The sequence below is a fragment of the Fukomys damarensis genome, unplaced genomic scaffold, assembly GCF_012274545.1.
Source record: "Fukomys damarensis isolate Sample0158 unplaced genomic scaffold, DMR_v1.0_HiC HiC_scaffold_12, whole genome shotgun sequence".
NCBI lineage: Eukaryota > Metazoa > Chordata > Mammalia > Rodentia > Bathyergidae > Fukomys > Fukomys damarensis.
Genome location: NW_022900924.1, coordinates 39,452,147 through 39,471,647, shown reverse-complemented (window position 1 = coordinate 39,471,647; position 19,501 = coordinate 39,452,147). Strand labels below are relative to the sequence as shown.

The 19,501-nt window shown below is 33.1% G+C and overlaps 1 protein-coding gene across 2 annotated transcripts in view; it reads right to left on the bottom strand.

Annotated features, from left to right (window-relative positions):
* Positions 1 to 4,809: 4,809 nt before the first annotated feature.
* The window catches only part of Pik3ca (phosphatidylinositol-4,5-bisphosphate 3-kinase catalytic subunit alpha), a 49,151-nt gene continuing 34,459 nt past the window's right edge, over positions 4,810 to 19,501 (bottom strand). For both annotated transcript variants that reach the window (XM_010632441.3, XM_033762533.1), the window contains exons 11-21: positions 18,391 to 18,472; positions 17,955 to 18,119; positions 17,648 to 17,751; positions 16,324 to 16,495; positions 13,949 to 14,055; positions 13,140 to 13,261; positions 10,941 to 11,019; positions 7,877 to 8,047; positions 7,046 to 7,163; positions 6,787 to 6,938; positions 4,810 to 6,009 (exon numbers count right to left, since the gene is read on the bottom strand). In XM_010632441.3, coding sequence (XP_010630743.1) covers positions 5,739 to 6,009; positions 6,787 to 6,938; positions 7,046 to 7,163; positions 7,877 to 8,047; positions 10,941 to 11,019; positions 13,140 to 13,261; positions 13,949 to 14,055; positions 16,324 to 16,495; positions 17,648 to 17,751; positions 17,955 to 18,119; positions 18,391 to 18,472 — 1,543 coding nt within the window. In that variant the 3' untranslated portion in view covers positions 4,810 to 5,738. The remainder of the gene's footprint in view (positions 6,010 to 6,786; positions 6,939 to 7,045; positions 7,164 to 7,876; positions 8,048 to 10,940; positions 11,020 to 13,139; positions 13,262 to 13,948; positions 14,056 to 16,323; positions 16,496 to 17,647; positions 17,752 to 17,954; positions 18,120 to 18,390; positions 18,473 to 19,501) is intronic.

Genomic DNA, 19,501 nt, shown 5'->3' with positions numbered 1-19,501 from the left:
AAGAAAAGCAGACATTGACAGTTTTGATGAGCACAAACAAACAATAAGTGCAGTCACAGGCCAAACTTCTTGCTAGGAAGAGCAAGACTGGGAAGAGGTCTTAAATTTAGTGCTATTATTCTATACTCTCAATATAGTAACACATGCATCTTGCTGTGTCAAATACTTTTTGGGTCATCATAAAGAGGACACTGAAAACATTTTTTTCCTAATGCATTATACCACAGGACTTCAATTCATGGAATAAATAGAATATAGAGAAATAGACTTGCTGTAATTAATGGGGCAAAAATAAATAAATAAAAGGAGTGGTTTGGGCTCCTTATTGAAGCTTCTAAAGTAAACAGTTGATGTGTCAGCAGTCTTTTGGTAGCATCACATCCTCCAGGATATGAAAATGTTAGGTTCCAAAGGGTATGTTCTTTTGAATTTTATTAAGCAAATTAAGTCTGAAGACTTAATCACATTGAAACCATTAACTGCACATAAAATCTGAGTTCCATAGCCAAAAAGATCTCTAGAAATCTGATAAATACCAAGTTCTCCAACCACTCTTAGGACATAAATCTGGTAAGGAACTTAAAAAAAAATGAAATCAGTAGATGATGACCACACTTTGAAATTCATTCAAGGATTAAGGAAGTTTAGTTGTATTAAAGATATTTTAATGTGAAACACCAAAGGGATTTTGTTTCCTTGGAAACCTAGAAAGATCAATAAAAATAAGAATACCTTAAAATGTACATGGTTTTGCCACAAAATTATTGTCGTGACAGATTAAACGATGCAGATTGATAGACTTTACTTGGCTTACAAAATGTATTTAAAACTTTTTCCATACTTACCAACATGAAGAATGGATTCTGTTGGCAGGGAAAATTCAGTTACACTGAACTATACTATACATACATACACTCGACTAATTTTACTTCTCCTCACCACTAAAACTATGTACTTGTGCAAAAATGACAAGTCAGAAAATATCCCTCTGACTCACACCTGCTACTTTCTGCTAACTAGTGTGGCTAGACTATTAACACACCTAAAACTAAGCAAAAGGAATGGGGCTGCACTAATAAAAAGGAGATGCAACACCTTAATCAAGTGGAATACCTGGATGAAATAAATAAGTTTATTTGAAGACTAATATCCCAACATGGGAAATTCCTAATAAATTCTAAACTCTTCTGAATTTTAAAACCTTAGTATTTTTTTACATTTTATAAAAGATTCCTCTTGACTAGAGCTTGCAATGTGTGCAGAAACATACAAAATGCACTATAAGTGGAGAAAAGAGAACAAAATTGATTTTAAATGCCAAATTTGAGAACCTAGTAACATGAACTTCCTCACACTACACTACAGCCTTTTTCAAACGGCTGTAGCAATGATTAAATTTTAGCCAACAATTTTATTAATGTCTCCAGCACCGTTAAAAATAAGACATGCGAACTCTGACTTTGCAAATCCAAAATACAGTGCTCTGAAAAATTTCTGTAACCTAAGAGCCTGAAGTATTGAATTGTAAGTCATCTATTTTTCCTCTTAACTCTCTGAGGTATAGTTACTAATCCAGTTTTACTGGGACCACAATTATCTTGAGCTATATCCTAACAGTCTTTTCAGAGAGTAGAAATAATTTTTATGACAAAAGAAAACAATCTTCCCAGGCCATGACACATAAGATATGTGTACAATTTTAATGTATTAATTAAAATGGTTTTGTTTGTACTTTTAAAAACAGCCCAGCTGTATTATCCTGTCACCAAGAATTATTATTTGAGGGTGCTGTGAGTGCCGAATTTTATAGTTCAGCCTTCACAACCCATCCTCAATGAAGAGTTAATTCCCTCATGGTATGCACAATGTATTTTCACAACTTCCAGTCTTCTCTTAGACATGCCCCCATCTGAGAAGGATGGATATAAAGAATGCAGTTCATTCAAACAATTCCTCCCCATTCTGTCCCCTCCCTTCACACTTCCTTAATCTCAAAAACATCTGAAATATGAAAGCTGTCGTTAAATGGAAGCATCACCATCTATTAACACCATATATTGTTTTTAAACTTAATTATTTTAGTGATACCTTGGACATCAAGATCAGTTTTTTAGGTGGACTTCAAGGGTGTGGGTCCAGCCCAGGGTTATAGTTTGTATAGGCACAGAAAAGAAACTTATAATGTTCAGATAAAGTTAACATAGTAGCTTGAACATACTGCTAGAAATTAAATTTCTTCAGGAGTTGGCAGGCATGGGCTATTGATCAAAATATGAGTTAAATGGATCTACAAAATCATTATGTAAAGAAATGTCCAAGTTTATGTGCTATGAAATTTCCATCGTGCCTTTAAGATATTATTCATCTCACAATTTTAAAAAATAATGCCAAATCAGTCAGTTTTGATGGAAAACGAACACAGATGGACTGTGTTTTACCTATGTGAAAATCAATTTAAAATAAAATCTTGGGGTATGCACAATCTAATCAAACCATAATTTCCTAATTAATAAGAACTACAATTTACACAAAATACTTTATCAGCAGCTGTTTTCATCAAAATACCAATAGTCATAGTTTCACAGTTGAAAGTTACACATTAAAATATTTTACAATTCATTATATATTCACCAGTTTCCCATTTCCTAATGGGATTGTAATATAAAGTAGAATAAAGGGAAAACCTCAAAGTTGATTAGTCTGATACTAATTTTTACAGAGGACACTTAAAAACCAGAAAAAGCCGAGGTTCTATCATAAAATAGCAACCAAATTCCATTCTTCTTTTAAAAAATCCAATTTGAAACATCTTTAAAAATAAAACAAATTCCACAATATTAACAGATTTCAAATTAACAGCAGTCTAAAAATACTCAAAATAAATGTTTTCATATAGCTGAGAATATGGTAAAAAATGTGATTTTCAAACGATTGACTATTTCTTGCTACACTGTATTTAAAGCTAAGCTTTTTTCTCTAGATGTGATTTTTCCCTTCAAACTAATTACTGAAGGAATATTTCTCAAGTAATGAGACTGTGGAGCCAATAGTCAGTTACATCATGGTTGATGACAAACACAGTCAGCTGCAGCAACTGACCCGCTTACTCAAGTACCTGGAAGTGGCTGTATCATCACAGACCTGAAACAGATCTGTCACCCCGTGTATCTTGCTGTTCAATTTTTGTCCTTTGCCTCTCTGAACATTACCTGTCCTCCGTTTCTTAGATTACTTAGTCTATGTTCTCTACAGAATTTATCTATACTTCTCCAAATCAAATTAATTTGGTTGTAATAAATTAAAAATAAATGTATGTAATGAAATAAGCTATGTGGCTTGTGTGTTTTGGTTTATTTTGGTACCGGGGATTGAACTTGGGTCTTTGTGCTTGCAAGACAGGCCATGGAACCACTGAGCTAAATCCCCAGCCCTAAGTGGCTTGTGTGTTTTAACGGTAAAGCGGTCTTAGGGAATGGAAAGTGGGCAACTACCTGCACTAATGTGAAAAAAATGCAAAAATTATAGACTTTGTGCAAGGAGGCTCAAGGCTTTTTTGCACTTGAGTAAAACACAGTTCTGGGTTAATTCTTCAGTTTCCACCATCAAACTTTCAGATTTGTACCATTTCACTGAGTTTCTTATAATCAATCCCTGATACAGAAAAGGCTGCGATGTTGGTAAGTATCAACTGCATGTATCTAAATAACATAAAATGTTAACTGTTTAATGAAATCTCTATTTGCATAAGAATCTATCCGGTTTCCAACTTAAAACAGAGGTTAAATTCTGCATAATATTTCAAGACAATTTACAGAAATAAGCTCCCCTAATCTTCAAATTTATTTTTCATGTTCGCATTATATACATGCTTTAGTGAAGTACCTAACTCTTTAATTATGCCCTTAAAGGGTTCTGAAATAGGCAGATAATAAGAATATTTGCATTAGAGTCCCTGGTTCACTATTCAAGACTTCTGTAGGTATCTGATTTTGTAGAAGAATATTTTTAAAGTGATGCTGTTTTATTATACAATGTGCACTCTTTATACAGTTGTTCTCCAATAATGCCTAATCTAGAAAACTGTCAGTAAATTATTGCATTTTTTTTTTTTTTTTGGTGTGGCACCTGGGAATTTGCTAAAGCTATTTCCTAGAATATTTCTCATTCATTTCAAAAACTGAATAAAATATCAGATCCTACATTTTGGGTATTTTTCAAAATGTTTGAGAATGTGTTCTGTGCTCAAATGGGATTTAATGAAGTTGGATTGAGACCTGACCACTTGGGAAATGGGAAAATGACTTAATGTCCTACTTTTAATATTGAAATATGGATAAATAGCTTTAAAAAGTAAAAAGTTCATGGTTTCTATTCTCTAATATCATAAAGTACTTTCATGAACAGATTTCAGTAGAGAGGTTTAAGCAGTCAGGACGCTAGTCTAAATTGTGTTAATTTGGTAACTAATTTCACAAGATTGAGCCATTCCAACTAAAAAAGAATGGAAGATGAGGGAATCATGTGAAAATAAGAAAAAGAAAGAGGATGAAGTTCAATCTGCTTTCCTTTAAGAAGGTACACACTGGGTACTGGTGTAAATTGGACTGTGCTCGAGCCTCATCTCTAGACCAAGAGGAAAATGAATCATGCTGCTACAAACAATAAAAACTTTGGGGTGCAAAACAATGCATGACCATGGGACAGATTATGTAAATAAAGAATATATATTAATGATAGTTTCTATAATATAAATAGCCTTTAATAAAAAAAATAATCTTTTTAATAACATTAATACTCACTTCTATTTTCTGGAAAACATGCATGAAAAAATGTATTCGGTTCAATTGAAAAAGGAGAAAAAAATCAACTTAAGGTGAATACTGTACAATTCTGGAATAAGAACTATTCCTGATCATTCTTTTTTCTAAGATGATTATTTAATTTGTGGGAGCCCAGAATTTCCCTAGGAAATAAGAGTCAGATCTCGTCAATACTGTCAGAAAACAATAACAGCAATAAACCAACCACAAAAAGTCCAACAAAAACACCATGTTATATAGCAGGTCTCATTTGTGACTGCTTCTAAAATTTGCAGATAAGACCCCAAATAATCAAAAGATTTGATTTATTAAAAAGAAAAAGTCTCTGGTGAAATCTCAAGAGTCCCTTCCACCCCAAGCATTTTTCTTCATTAAACAAGGAGTCAAAAAAACCCACTTCAAACTGTAAATTGAACAGCAATGGGAAAAATAAAAATTTTCATTCTTTTCCAATCTCATGTAATTTAACATAAACTCTAGTTTACTTAGACCAAATGCAGTAACAGCCTTTGTTGTATCCACATTTCAAAACATAGAACATTTGCAGGACACATAGAACATCATTTGTTTTTCTTCTCCATCATTTCTGTATGTTTTGGGGGTTTTTGTTTTGTTTTGTTTTTTAAAAAAAGATACAAACAATCTTCAAAGTTTACCTTTTCTTGGACTTAAGGCATAACATGAAATTGCGCATTATTCTAAAGCTTAACTTTGAAATGAACTAGTTTAGTGCTATCAAACCCTGTTTGCGTTTACATTATTTAAATTATATAGTATTTTATTTCTGTTTCTTGCTGTAAGTTCTAATGCTGTTCGTGGATTGTGCAATTCCTATGCAATCAGTCTTTGCCTGCTGTCAGTTATTAACAGTGCAGTGAAGAATCCAGATATTGAGCTTTCAGTTTCTCATTTATCATTTCAGTTCAATGCATGCTGCTTAATTGTGTGGAAGATCCAATCCATTTTCGTTGTCCAGCCACCATGATGTGCATCATTCATTTGTTTCATGAAATACTCCAAAGCCTCTTGTTCAGTTTTATCTAAGGCTAGGGTCTTTCGAATATATGCAATATCATCAAAAGATTGTAGTTCTGGCATTCCAGAGCCAAGCATCATTGAGAAAAGATTTATGAAGAGATTAGCATGCTGCCGAATAGCTAGATATGCCTTGTAACACATCTCCTGAAACCTATAAGTAGCAAGAACAGTTTGGTCAGTGTGGAGCAAATGGCATTGACACCTTCAGGTCTCTGCTTGAATGTCACATAATATAGAGGCTTATTTGAACAAAGCTACAAAAAAGGTAGCACTACTCTCCCCATTTCCCTAGCCAACACTTTCCTATGTCCTTTACTTCACCAGAAATCAAGTTCCATTAAAAACCTTTTGTTTATTGCTTTCTCACAATGGCTTGGTCCACATTAAAGCCTTTAGGGCTTCAACTACAGTCAGAAGGCTGAGTTGTAAGACAGAACAGAATTTTATAAAAATGCTTGTAAGGTAGTAAGAAAAATTATGAATAAGCATGGTAATTATAGTTGGTTGCCTTTAAGTTAAGTGATTTTAAAAAATGCTGTTTTAAGCACTATACATGTGATTTGCCAAGATACAGAAAGCAGAATCTATCTAAAGAACAGTAAATAAAAAACTTCAATGTGTTAAGTTTAAGAACTACTTTTTAAGGCCATAATTATAACTCAGAATTAGTTTTTATGTCCATTTTCCTTAAAATAGTTATGACTAAAAACACTAAAACATTGTTTTTTCTAAATAACATCTATTATTTTAAACTGCTTGAAAAATATTAATTGTTTCTGACATTACAGCAAGAATTTTTTGTTTGTTTTGGTACTGGGGATTGAACTCAGGACGCTGCCCTCGCAAGACAGGTGGAGGAACCACTGAGCTAAATGCCCCGCCCTACAGCAAAAATTCTTTATTCTGTATTTTGATTTCTTGAGCTTACCTTTCAAATTCTCTGGTCTTTGTACATTCTTGTGCCCCTTTACTTATCACTATTAAGAAGTCTTGTGTCAAAACAAATGGCACACGTTCTCGTTTATAACCAAATTTTTTCTTCTTGTGATCCAAAAAGTGTCCAAAATCTATATGAAATAGCTTTTAAAGATAAGAAATTATGTTATAGCTAGATAATGCAGACATAAAATACCATGAATTAATAAATTTAGGAACACCAGAACATTTAAAAAAAAAAAAGCCATTACTTGTCCATCATCTTTTACCATGATGTTACTATTGTGACGGTCTCCAATTCCCAAAATGAAGGTAGCCACACAATATCCAGCACATGAACGTGTAAAGAGGTCAATGGCTGCATCGTAGCTACAGTGAAGAAATAAACACCTCATCAGTAGTGTGGAAATACAGAGTGATCTAGGCCAAATTGGGAAAAGATGGTTGAAGTTTCAATTAAAATAATGAAAACAGTTACAACAGGGAAGGAAGTAATTATGCCCAAGAATTTTGAGATTCTTAGGTTTTCAAGGGTTTCTAAGGAAATTTCTAGATATTCCTTGATCAAAGCACTATTCTTATAGTGGAAAAATACTTTGATCATTAAAATTAATATTTTTTTCACTTGGGTATGGTGTTGCACACCTGTAATCCCAGTACTCTCAGAAGCTGAGGCAGGAAGATCTCAAGTTGAAGCCCAGCTTGGGCAAATTAGTAACTTAGCAAGATCTTATTTCAAAATAAAAATGGGCTGAGATGTAACTCACTGGGAAGGTCCTGGGTTCCATCTCCAGTAGTTCAAAGAAATCTAATCGTTTTACTAATGAATTAAAAATAAAAGTTTGAATGTCAATTTTTTAAAAAAATAAGCTATAAGAACATTTTAGGTAAGTTTAATGAACATAATTTTATCAAATTTAAGCAATTTTGATCATTTAAATAACCACAAACATTTCAAAAGTTGAGCATATTTTTTCCAAAGTGAGTACAATGATCTTTTCTGGTTTAAGTTAGAGGGATGTACTCAACCTTAATCTGATTCATCTAGCCAAGTTTATAGGAAGAAAGACTAACAAACTCACATTTCTCCTTTGTTCTTGTCTTTCAGCCACTGATGCAGTGTGTGGCTATTGAACTGCAGGGCACCTTTCAGGCCCCCTTTGCACTGAATTTGCATGATAGTGTGAGAATTTCTCACCACCTCAATAAGACCCACACAATCACCAAGTGAGAGACAACCGTAAGGCAGCATTCTGAAAAAAGGAGCAACACATTTACTGTGGTGGAATTTTATAACACTAAATATTTTAACAGGCCAAAATATGAATATTCTATTTGTAAATTTGTTATGTTTGACCTTTACTGTGTTAAGCTAATTTTCTTTTCTATAATGTGACAAACATATCCTTAGAAAAATCCCCAAAATTATCTACCATTGATTATTATAACTTTCAACTGTATGTCTGAAAAGCATTAAGAAAATTACAGTAATAAAAAATATAAACATATTATGACTAAACATATAGGTGAATTTAGAGACATTTAATTGACATCTATATAAAAAACTAGGGTAGTAGTTCTTACATTTTTAGTCTCAGGACTTTTATGAAAATTACTGAGGATCCCAAAAAAAAGCTTTATTTATAAAGGTTACATCTATTGATATTAGAAATTAAAGAAAATAACGATGAACCATTTAATGCATTTAAAAGACACCACTGTATGCTAAAATAAGTAGCATCTTTTATGAAACAAAAATCTGTATTTCAAGCCATTTAGTGAGAATGACTTTCAGTTTTCCAAAACTTTCTACTGCCTAGTTTTACAGGCAGCTGGATTTTTATATATGCTTTTGTAACCAATCTATTTTTTCATTTTACCACAATAAAAAGTCACAACTGTTTATTTTAGCATCAGTTTCATCAGAAAAGTCTTTACATCTTAAGTTCAGTGAAAAATACAGGTCTTTTCAAAATTCTAATTTTTGCTGGAAAGCTCAAATTTTATTATTGGCAACAAGTACTGTCACAGTTGTTTTATTTGAAAAGACTGGGTTCTTTTCAAGAAACTGTCTGCCAAATACCCATGTGTGATTAATATAGCTTGTCTGTTATGATTTATTAAAATAAAAATGGTATTCCATTAAAAAAGCAGCTAGTTTTGCTTTTTTAAATGCTTTTCTTCAATATAACCATCATATTGTAGGATATAGCAGAAGTGCTTTTTAGGGTACTTCCTATTTTATTACATCAAATATTAAATTTAAAGAATTAAAGCCGGGCACGCCTGTAATCCCAGCACTCAGGAGGCTGGGGCAGGAGGATCACTGTGAGTTCCAGACCAGCTTGGGCTACACAGTGAGTTTCAGGTCAGTCTCAACTACATAGTGAGACCCTGTCTCAAAAAAACAAAACAAAACAAACAAGAAGAATTAAATAGTACATGTAGTCAAGGATAGACATGAAGACTTATACAACAATAAAAACAGGGATAAAAATTGCACAGAAGTACTCAAAATACGATTCTTCTTCCTTTGTGGTTCTTTTGTTATTGTCCATTTTTTCTACCTTTCTTTTACTTACATTCCTAAAAGAGTATATATTTATTTTCATTTTCTCTTTAATTTCCTATAGCCTACCTTCTACGTCTACTATTATACTGGAAACTCTTTTCAAAGCTAATTATGAATCATTACAGCTCTTACTTTCTGAAGCCTTCTGGGGCACCTGGCATTATAAACTGTTTGTGAATCTCTCCCGTTACTCTCCCACTTATTCGCCTCTTAGCCCTTTGACTATTTTTGTGACAGAAGTTTTTCCTGATCTGCTCTGGGAATTACAGACATTTCTTAAGGTTACATTCCAGCTCATTTTCTCTTATTTCATCTTTTTATTTTACTCCTGTTGAGCATGCTCATAAAGAGTCATTTTTCTACAAATTGTATCTAAAAAAGCAAGCAGTTATAATTAACTTGTATTTGCATTACATTTTTGCCAGGGATAAATAAAAATGCTGATATAATTTTATTGAAATTAAGTGCTTTTTACTCAAACTGAAACTAAATCTACTTAAAATATTGTAAGATTGATACATCCAATGAGCTTCCTTGTATATATTTTTGTTGTTGTTGTGCAGTCTCTAATTTACAATTTAAAAAATATTGCAATTACCAGAGGTATTTAGTTAATTCCATTACTCTTTCTAGTTCTGAAATCTATTTTACATGCTGCTACTCTGGAAGTGGTGGTGCTGGTGGGATATGGATCTTTCAAAACACAGAAAGTACTACTACAAAAAAAGCAAACACTATCTTTGCAAAGCAGCAGAAATGAAGCAATGACTCAGGAGTTAAGAATTTGAAAATGATGACTTCATTTTGTGCCCTTTGTTACTCGAAATATCCATTTTCTTTGTAGTAAAAGGGTACTACCTTATGTGTCACGGAATCTTTTTAATATACTCAATATTCTTAACCTTTTATAAGGCATACAGGTAAGAATGTGTCTGGTATCACTTGCTATTTCTACCTAACTTTACCTTCTTGGTGAAGGTGGACTTCACTCATGCCCACTTACAGACAGAAGTATTTTCAGAGAGGACTTATGGGTTTCAAAGAGATAAGTCAGAGATGGAAAAACTGTTAGAAGTGGTAACTACCTAAAGATGAAGCCTAACAGAAAATCTGGGAGATATAATGATTACTGTAGAAAGCTGGACAGAGACCAGCAAACTGATATTTTAGTTGGTTTCATAAATTTTGCTGCAAGACTGATTCAAGATTAGAGGACTGATAAAGCTTCAGAATCAGAAAGTCTCTGTTACAAGACTTGATTTTAAACTCTTCTGAATAAAATCAGGGCTTTGTGACACTGAAAAAAAGTGTCTCCTGTGTCCTTTTCTTAATGGTGACACTCCAGAGGCAACTGCAGAGTCTTTCCTAGTGGATTAGAGACACTTCTCACTCAGTTCAAATCTCATTAGCTATTCCAAGCCAAGGGAACAAATGAAAGGTCTCATTTTGTAATCAACTGTTAATTACTACAACATAATATTTCTTTATAGATCCATACCTCTATAATTAATATTTATTAATAGTTTTATTTCAGTATAACTGCCCACATACAGGTTGCTTTATTGATTACCTACCGAAGATCAAGACCTTGATTTTGCCAGATATTTTCCATAATACGAATAATTTGAAGTGTTAGCATATCTTGGCGTAAATCTGAAATTCAAATAATATGTATCAGCACCTAACACCATAAATACAAACAAGGGGATCAAGCCATCACATTTTCAAATAGGAAAGAATCAGAGCTATATTTACTCTTCAAAATAATATATGACAACAACATTTTGATTCTTTAACTCACTTCTAAAGTGTCGGCAAAACTTATGTGTGTAAAAAATGAGTACATACTTCATAAAAATGTTAGGCATACTTAAAGTATTTATTTTGCTAAATCTTTAAATTTGAACATATTTATGTTAAAGTACTGGGATCAATAGAATTCACTGCCGAGTTGCAATTTCCTAATGGAAAGCCACTGGTAATCTTTATACTCCAAAAGCCTATGCTCCACATAAATTAGAACTTTTTTTATATGCTTTCTTAGCAGACTATACTTTTTTCTTTGTACCATGAACATAATTTTTATTTTTATTTTTCCCCCATTAAGTTTATTGGTACATTTAAAACAAACAATACAGTTACATTTATCACTGGGATCTTGTACCTTTACATGATAAGTCTTGGTTCTTATTTTTTCCCCATACCTTTACCCTCCCTTTACCCCCTTCACCTTTCCCTATTTACAAAGACTCTATTTCCATTTTTCTTTTTCCTTATTTCCTTTCCCCTCCCCTTCCCACTTCCCCTTTAGCCATTTTCTTACTATTTCACACTATCAATTAAGCCATTTGAACCTTATTTACTTTTAGTTTTTCACCCCAGAGAAACCATTTGGTATTTACTCAAGTGTGTCCTATTTATTTCACTTAAGAGTATAGCCCATCCATTTAGATATAAATGTCTCTAGTTTCTCATTCTTTATGGATGAGTAGTGCTCCATTTTATAGAAAAACCACATCTTCTTTATCCATTTTCTAGCTGATGGCCATTTGGGTTATTTCCAAGTTTTATCTATTACAAACTATGCTGCTATAAGCATGGGTGCGCATATATCACTGTGGTATGATTCTTTTAATTCTTTTGAAAAGATACCCAGCAGAGGGATAGCTGGGTCAAATGGAACCTCTAATCCTAGTTCTTTGAGATATCTCCATATTGATTTCCACAGTCATTGCACCAGTCTGCACTCCCACCAATGATGGAGAAGGGTTCCTTTCTCCCTCTAGCCCCGTTTATTTTTTAAATTATTTGTTCAATGTCCTTCTTTTCCCTATTAGAATGTAAGCTCCAAGAGAGCAGGGATTCTGTTTTGTTTATTGCTATAACCCAGGGCCTAGCACACAGAATATTTAAAGAGTGACTGGATACACTACTCATGTAAATGATAGTTAAGCAAATACCAGAAACTAATTTTAGGACTTTTGATTCAAGAGTTCAGGAAATGCCACCTCAACCAGTGAAGACCAACTGATGGTTGCACAAGGCCTAAAAAGACTAATCACTTTTCTGAGGGCTGCTGTGAGATGGCTTTTTTATTGTGAGAGATTTTTTAAAAACTGCAAAGCAAGACAACCTTTATTCATCCTATCTTTGCTCCTCTAATCTTCCCATAACTTCATCCTTCAAAACCTCCAAATCCTTATTCTGCTACATAACATTCAACCATTGGACCTTTCTTCGAGCATCATACTTTGTGAGACTTCCATGCATACGCATGTAATTAAATACAGGTGTTCCTTCCTGTTAGTCTATCTTAGGTCCCTTTAGTTTGTAGCTAAGCCAGGAACCTAGAAGAGTGGAGGGAAGACTTTTTTTTTTGTTTCCCTACACACGCATAATCAGTGAAAAGAAACAAAGCTAAGGTTAAGAATTGTTAGGAGTCAAACCTCCAGTTGATCTTTCCTGGTTGAGAAGGTTCATGACATTTGAGATCCACCTTTAGGCAGATGAGGAGACATGAAAGAAAACCTGCCTACTCGCTGTTCTCCAAGTGTTCTAAAGTTCAAAGTCATCAGCAAACCAAAATTTCATATTTTGAGGTCACATTTCCTGAATTTCTTCATATGAGTATTGTAAAGGTTAAGACATCTACTTAATAGTCTGCATTTTATCAAATGTGTATTCCTTAAATGGTTTTCAAGGTTCATAAATATCCTGTGTATAAAAAGATAACTAAATTCATACAACATAAGCTCATTAATACTCTTCCTTACCATCCCCATTTTTAAAGATGATCTCATTGTTCTGAAACAGTAACTCTGACATGATGTCTGGGTTCTCCCAATTCAACCACAGTGGCCTTTTTGCAGAAGACATAATTCGACACTCTTCAAGCCTTTAAAATAGTTTAAAAAAACTTTACTAGGCACCTCAGATGTTACTCTTTTTACCCTAAAAATTTACAAATTACAAATTTACGAATTTAACACTTTTAAACATGTTATAAAATTTAAAATATTAAAACATTTTTATTAGTGTTTGGAGCACATAACGGTACTCCAAAGTACCGCTGGTGGAGTCGTTGGAGGAGTTGGGGCATGTCCACAACACACCTTAATTCTTTTTATTTCCCCTTTTCCTCCCTTCTGTCTGCCTTTTGGTCTCCTTCCCCAAAAGATCTATTTTCCCATTTCTTATTATCTATGAAAAAAGTGGTATAAAATTTTTAAACTCAATTTTTATCTAAGAATTCAATTCTAAGGAATACTGTATAAATATTAAGCTTCAGCATCTTTATATAATCATGAATTTTCAAATAACATATATTATACTCCATTTCTTCATGACCTCAAGAATTTCAACCACTGAAGGTTGTAAACTTATAAAAGTAATAAAAATTCATTCTGAATAGATGTACTTCTAATTTAAGACCATTTTACTATTGCAATTTTGCACACTAGAATGGGAAAGGGAAGCGGAGAGAAATGAACTATCATATGGGACATTTTTATTTTTTTTAAGATTTTATCCAGAAAAGTACTTATTTAAATATATCAATAAAACTCCCGAGAAAGTATCTTACCTGAGATTTCCTAGTTGATGAGCAGGGTTTAGAGGAGACAGAAAGCCCTGTAGAGCATCCATGAAATCTGGTTGCCTCATTTGCTCAACTAAAAATTTCATCTGTACCTGATAAAAAAAGCATAATCAAAGTTAGAAACTGACGTAAGTAACTGCTAATCTCTTACACACCAAAAACTCAGTACTGTGTAGTCTGATCCATAGCTTGAACTAGCTACATTCTAAGGAGGTGGGTTTGTATGAGACAGAACAGCCTAACACAACGAGAAAGAGTCACAGTACTGCACCTTCCTGCGAGAAGATGAACTCTACTTGCTGACAGAAGCAAAGCTTTGACTCTAGAGCAGGGGTGGTGAACCCTGGTTTGCAGGTCAACTGCCAATTTTTATAAATCAAGTTGCACTAGAATACAACTATGCCCATTCATTACATACTGGCTGCTTTCACACTAGGATAGCAGAGTTGAACAGTTAAGACCACATGGCCTGGAAAATCGAAAGTATTTATATTTGGCCCTTTACTAAAGAGACCATGTTATCTTAGTTTAATATTTTTGCTTCTTGGCTTTGGAGAAAACATTATATTCATATTCTATGTTGGATAAAAACGGTCTAGTGAGGCTAAAAGCAGCTGTTGGGAAAATAACCTGTAAAAATATTTGCTATATGGATCCCATATATATATGTTGTTTGGAGCCACAAAGAAGTTTTTTGTTATTTTGAGACAGGGTCTCACTATGAAGTTCAAGCTGGCCTTGAACTCATGGCATTCCTCATGCCTCAGTCTCCCCAGTGCTGGAATTACAGGTGGCATGACGCCACCATGCATTGCAAAATATCCTTTTTTAAGAAACCAGAGACCAGATTGCTGAATTACCAAGCGGTACCTGACATTTTATCCCAGGAAACTTCGATCTTTTGAAAATACAAAAGTGCATATTAAAAAAGTTAGAAACTAGTGATACACAATAAATTAATTTTAGTGATGAAATTTTAGTAATAAAAATGTTTTTCTTCTCATTACATGTAAGTTAATAAGGAAATCTAGTCATCACTAACTATGCAGCTCTCAGCTTCACATACTTTATCATTATTATGATAAAACACAGAAGCATTCAAAATAACTGCCTGTTTCTGTAAATGCAATTTTATTGAGTTTTATTTTTTGGTACTAGGGGTCGAACTTGGAACCTTGTGCTTGTGAGGAAGGCAGGAGAACCACTGAGCTAAATCCCCGGCCCAGTAATTACAAGTTTAGGTCCTTACCACACTCTCACTTAAACCAATAATGACATGAGTAATGAATTTCATGTTTCTAATTAAGCCATTTTATCATAGCCAATTTGTGATATTAAAAACTAGCACAAAATATAGATCTGTTTACAAATACATCTAATCCCTAGTTTCTTTTTTTAGTTCAGTTACACTATAAACGTAATAAATTTTATTCTTTTGAAGCAGATTAGTGCCCTCCTGCCAATTCCAGCTTCGGCAATAGTACTTTTTTCCAGTATTCTACATTTGAATTTATTTACCATAAATTCAAAGAAACAAATTCAATCATATACTGTATGATATTAAGATTAATGGAATAATTTTCTTTTAGATAAGTACAGCAATTTTCTTTTAAAGTTGCTTTTTTCTTCCGGTGGTACGAATGAAGATGACGGAAAAATCCTTTTAGTGTAGGCAATTTCTGTTCTCTGCCCCTTTGAGTATTAATAAATTGGAATTTCTTCCCTCTCATTTCACCAGAGGTGAGAAATGATCTTACTTTTCAGTATAGAGTGTGTTAAATTTAGGGTATGGTAGATTAGACTGAATAAAGGACAGGGAGTAGGAAAAAGTCATGAAAAAATTTTACCTTTCATACTGTTTAGATGCAGATGATAAGAGTGCGTGATATATTTACTGAGTGACTATGAGTTCATTTAAAACTTAGAAATGTAAAAGCCCACCTCTTTCCACTCATTTTCAGGGTCATGACTAAAATACTAAATGAATGAATAAGGAAAGAATCGTTTTAAATATGTAAGAGCTACATAAAAAGAAAAAAGAAAAAGTACAAGGGCATATATTTATTGGGCACCTCTCACACTCTAGGGATTGTGCTAGGTACTTTACATAGTTTATATAATTTATTTTTCACAACAACTATGAGAAAAATATTCTCATTTCATAGGTGAGGAAAATGAACCTTTTGAGCAAAATAATATATCTGATATTACACAGCTGTAGTTGAATCCAGTGGAACTTGGGTCCAAATCTTAATTCGCCTGGATCCAAGAAACATAATTTGTACAGACACTGGGTTTCTAAACAACCCTGTCCCACTGCAATAAAAAGGATCTCAAAAACGAATTGATCAGCCACACACCTTTTGTGTCTCATCCTTCTTCTCCTGCTTGAGGATGTCAGTTAAGTTAATGAGTTTTTCCATAGCTTCAACTTGCCTATTCAGGTGCTTTAGGTACATCCCACAGGCACGGCAATAGGATTCCAGGAGCAGACCGAATCTTTGACTAACTGTTTTATTGTGCATCTCAGATCTAAAAGAACAGTACAAAAGATATATGCCTATATAAACATACATGTGTGTTTAGACAATATTTAAGAAAATGAGAAAATCCATTTTAAAAATTCAGTAAATGTTGCGACAATACCAAGAATACAATGATTTAAAACCCACCTTTTAGAAGAAAATAAGGTAGTTCTGAGACATGTAAATTTGACAAACAATTAATTTATTGTTTTATTCACCAATGTCAGTAAAAGGTACAAAAATATGAAAAAGTAAACTGGATGGGAAAATAATAAAATATATCAGGAGGGAGCAAAGAGCTTAATGAATAATCCCCAATATACATGGTGATACTCTACTATCTTTAAATTTATTTTAAATCTAGCTTCTAGGTCTCATTTTTTTATTTTTAACGTTAAAATTTAAAAAGTCCTATTAGACACAATCCATTTCTAAATTTATTAAAAAGCACATGGCTTATGACCTGTAACTGTATGAAATATACTACATTCTAGAAAATATTATTCTTAATTAGCTTGTTTTCTAGTAGGAAACAGGATTTTGCCATTATTGTTCTGTATTTCAAGGTTAGAATTTTATTTATATTGGATACTTTAAATCTAAAAATACAGAGACCTATATTTACATTAATTTGCACCTAGCAAATTTTTACTTAGCTTAAATTCAAATGAAATCTTTAAAAATATTCCTCTCAGCTCTCATTCATGTTTAAAATTTTCTTTTTGAGACAGGGTCTCAGTATGGAGCCCAGACTGGCCTCAGAAAGTTTGTTAATCCCCCGTCTTCATTCTCCCAAGTGCTGGGATTACAGGTATTAAAATTCAGTTCTGACTTTTACTTCCTATTTAATTTCAAAGAGAAAAAAACATAGGAGTTCATCACTGTACAATATGTTTTCTTTTTATTTGGTACCAGGGATCAAACTCAGGGCCTTGCACTTGTGAGGCAGGCAGCAGAACCACTGAGCTAAATCCCCAGCCCTAATATATTTTCAATATGGAAAACTATTTGGGCCAAACTAAAACCAAGTACCTAATACATATTTGTACATTTATTAAGAAAGCAAGTGATATATATTTAGAGAGAGAGAGAGAGAGAGAGAGAGAGAGAGAGAGAGAGAGAGAGAGAGAATCTACTGGGTGGAGATAACTTGACTTACTTTAAATGCCAAAAGAAAAAGTGTCCAATCCTTTGATTTGTTAATGCTTTCTTGAGTAAAAATCTCACAAGCAGGTTATCCAAGTATTGTTCATATTTTAGGACCTGGTTGAGCAAAACAACAAAAACTTAAAAGTTCATTTCTGTATGGCTGGATTTAAAGAAAAAATTTCAGAAATAAAGTAGGTACTATTGGCAATAAAATGGATTTTTTAAAAAAGCACACAACTACTGAAGTTAATAAAGTACATCTTGGAAATTACATATATTTGGAATAAAATATTATTTTCTATTTTACATTATTTTACCTGTACTAGCTGAATTAGGTACTGAGAAAGTTTGTCATCTGTCAAGTATTTTTCCAGGCATCGAACAGCAAAACCTCGAACCATAGGATCTGGGTAATTACAGTCCAGAAGCTCCATTGCCTGCTCAGGTTTGATTGGGGGCCAATCCTTTACTAAGCAGTACATCTGTGTATGAGAAGGAAAAAAAAAAAATCCTATTTACAATGCAAGAATAGTTGTGAATGAACACTCACTGACTTTTTACTTCTGATTTTAAAATTAATTTAGATTTTTTAAAAAGTCCTTAAAATTTACAGTCCTAATGAGTTTTATCTGTAGAAATGACATAAATGGTATTTTTCTCTACTGAATTGCCACAATTAACAGTCTATTTCATCTTTTCAATTTAGGCACATTTTCTGAGAGAAAACAGTTTGGAATCTGAACATGCATTTACCTGAGCTACTTCATCTCTAGAATTCCATTTAACGGACAAAAGCAATTTAGGTAGAATTTCAGGGATAGTTACACAATAGTGTCTGTTGGAAAAAACAAAAGAAAAAAATACTTCCATGTTATTCAAAAGGTCTAGATGTTTAACTCTTCATTTATGCATTAAGAAGCCCCAAAGTTATCATTAAAAGCCATTTTTAAAACAAAAAGGAATCAGTATTTAACAATATAGCTGTATATTTATCTACATATATAGAGTTAAGTATATATGGCAAATAAAACAAGTGCAGAATTCTTAAATTTAGTTGACAATTAAGAAAAATTATGAATATATATTATACCACTCTTCACACTGCTCAGATTGTTATGCACGTGGAACCACAGAGTCAGGATTTCTGCTGACGTTACCGAACAAATCATTTTTTAATGATTTTTAATGCAGAAATGTATTAAAACTGCTTCGTTAAATATATCTAAGTTAGTTACAAGTAGTGTGATAATTTTGCCAAAGTGAAAATAAGGCATTTCAGCTTTATTTTGAGGAAGTTTAAGAAAAAAAGAAAAATAAAGACCTCAGAAAATTTATTAGACCAACAAAATCATAATTGGTCTAGCATTACATGTTTTTTTTTCCTCTTGAATTTTATTTTGAAAGAGCCTAAGAAAGTCCTATCAGAATTTTTAAAAGCGTTCAGGGCTAAGGGTACAGTGAGTGAGTGATTAGCATGCCAAAGGCTTTAGAATTCAATCCCCAGTGCCAATAAAAACATGTGAAAAGTGGTGACAAGCCTGTAATCCCAGCACTTTTGGGAAGGTGAAGCAGGAAGATTGCAAGTTCAAGCCCAGCCTGGGGAACTGAGCTGACTCTTGTCTCAAAACAAAATATAAACTATAGCTGGCACTACAGCTCAGTCTGAAGGCCATGGGTTCAATCCCCCATAGTGGAGGGAAAATATTAAAAGCTTTCATTGTGTAAAATAAGTATCAACATAGCACACTGTTCTAGAAATATAAATCTATATCCATAGTTTTAAGAAAGTCAATAAAAATTATGTAAATTATATTTTATTTCCCATGCTAGGCATGGTAAAAATATGGCATGCTCAAAGTCAGTT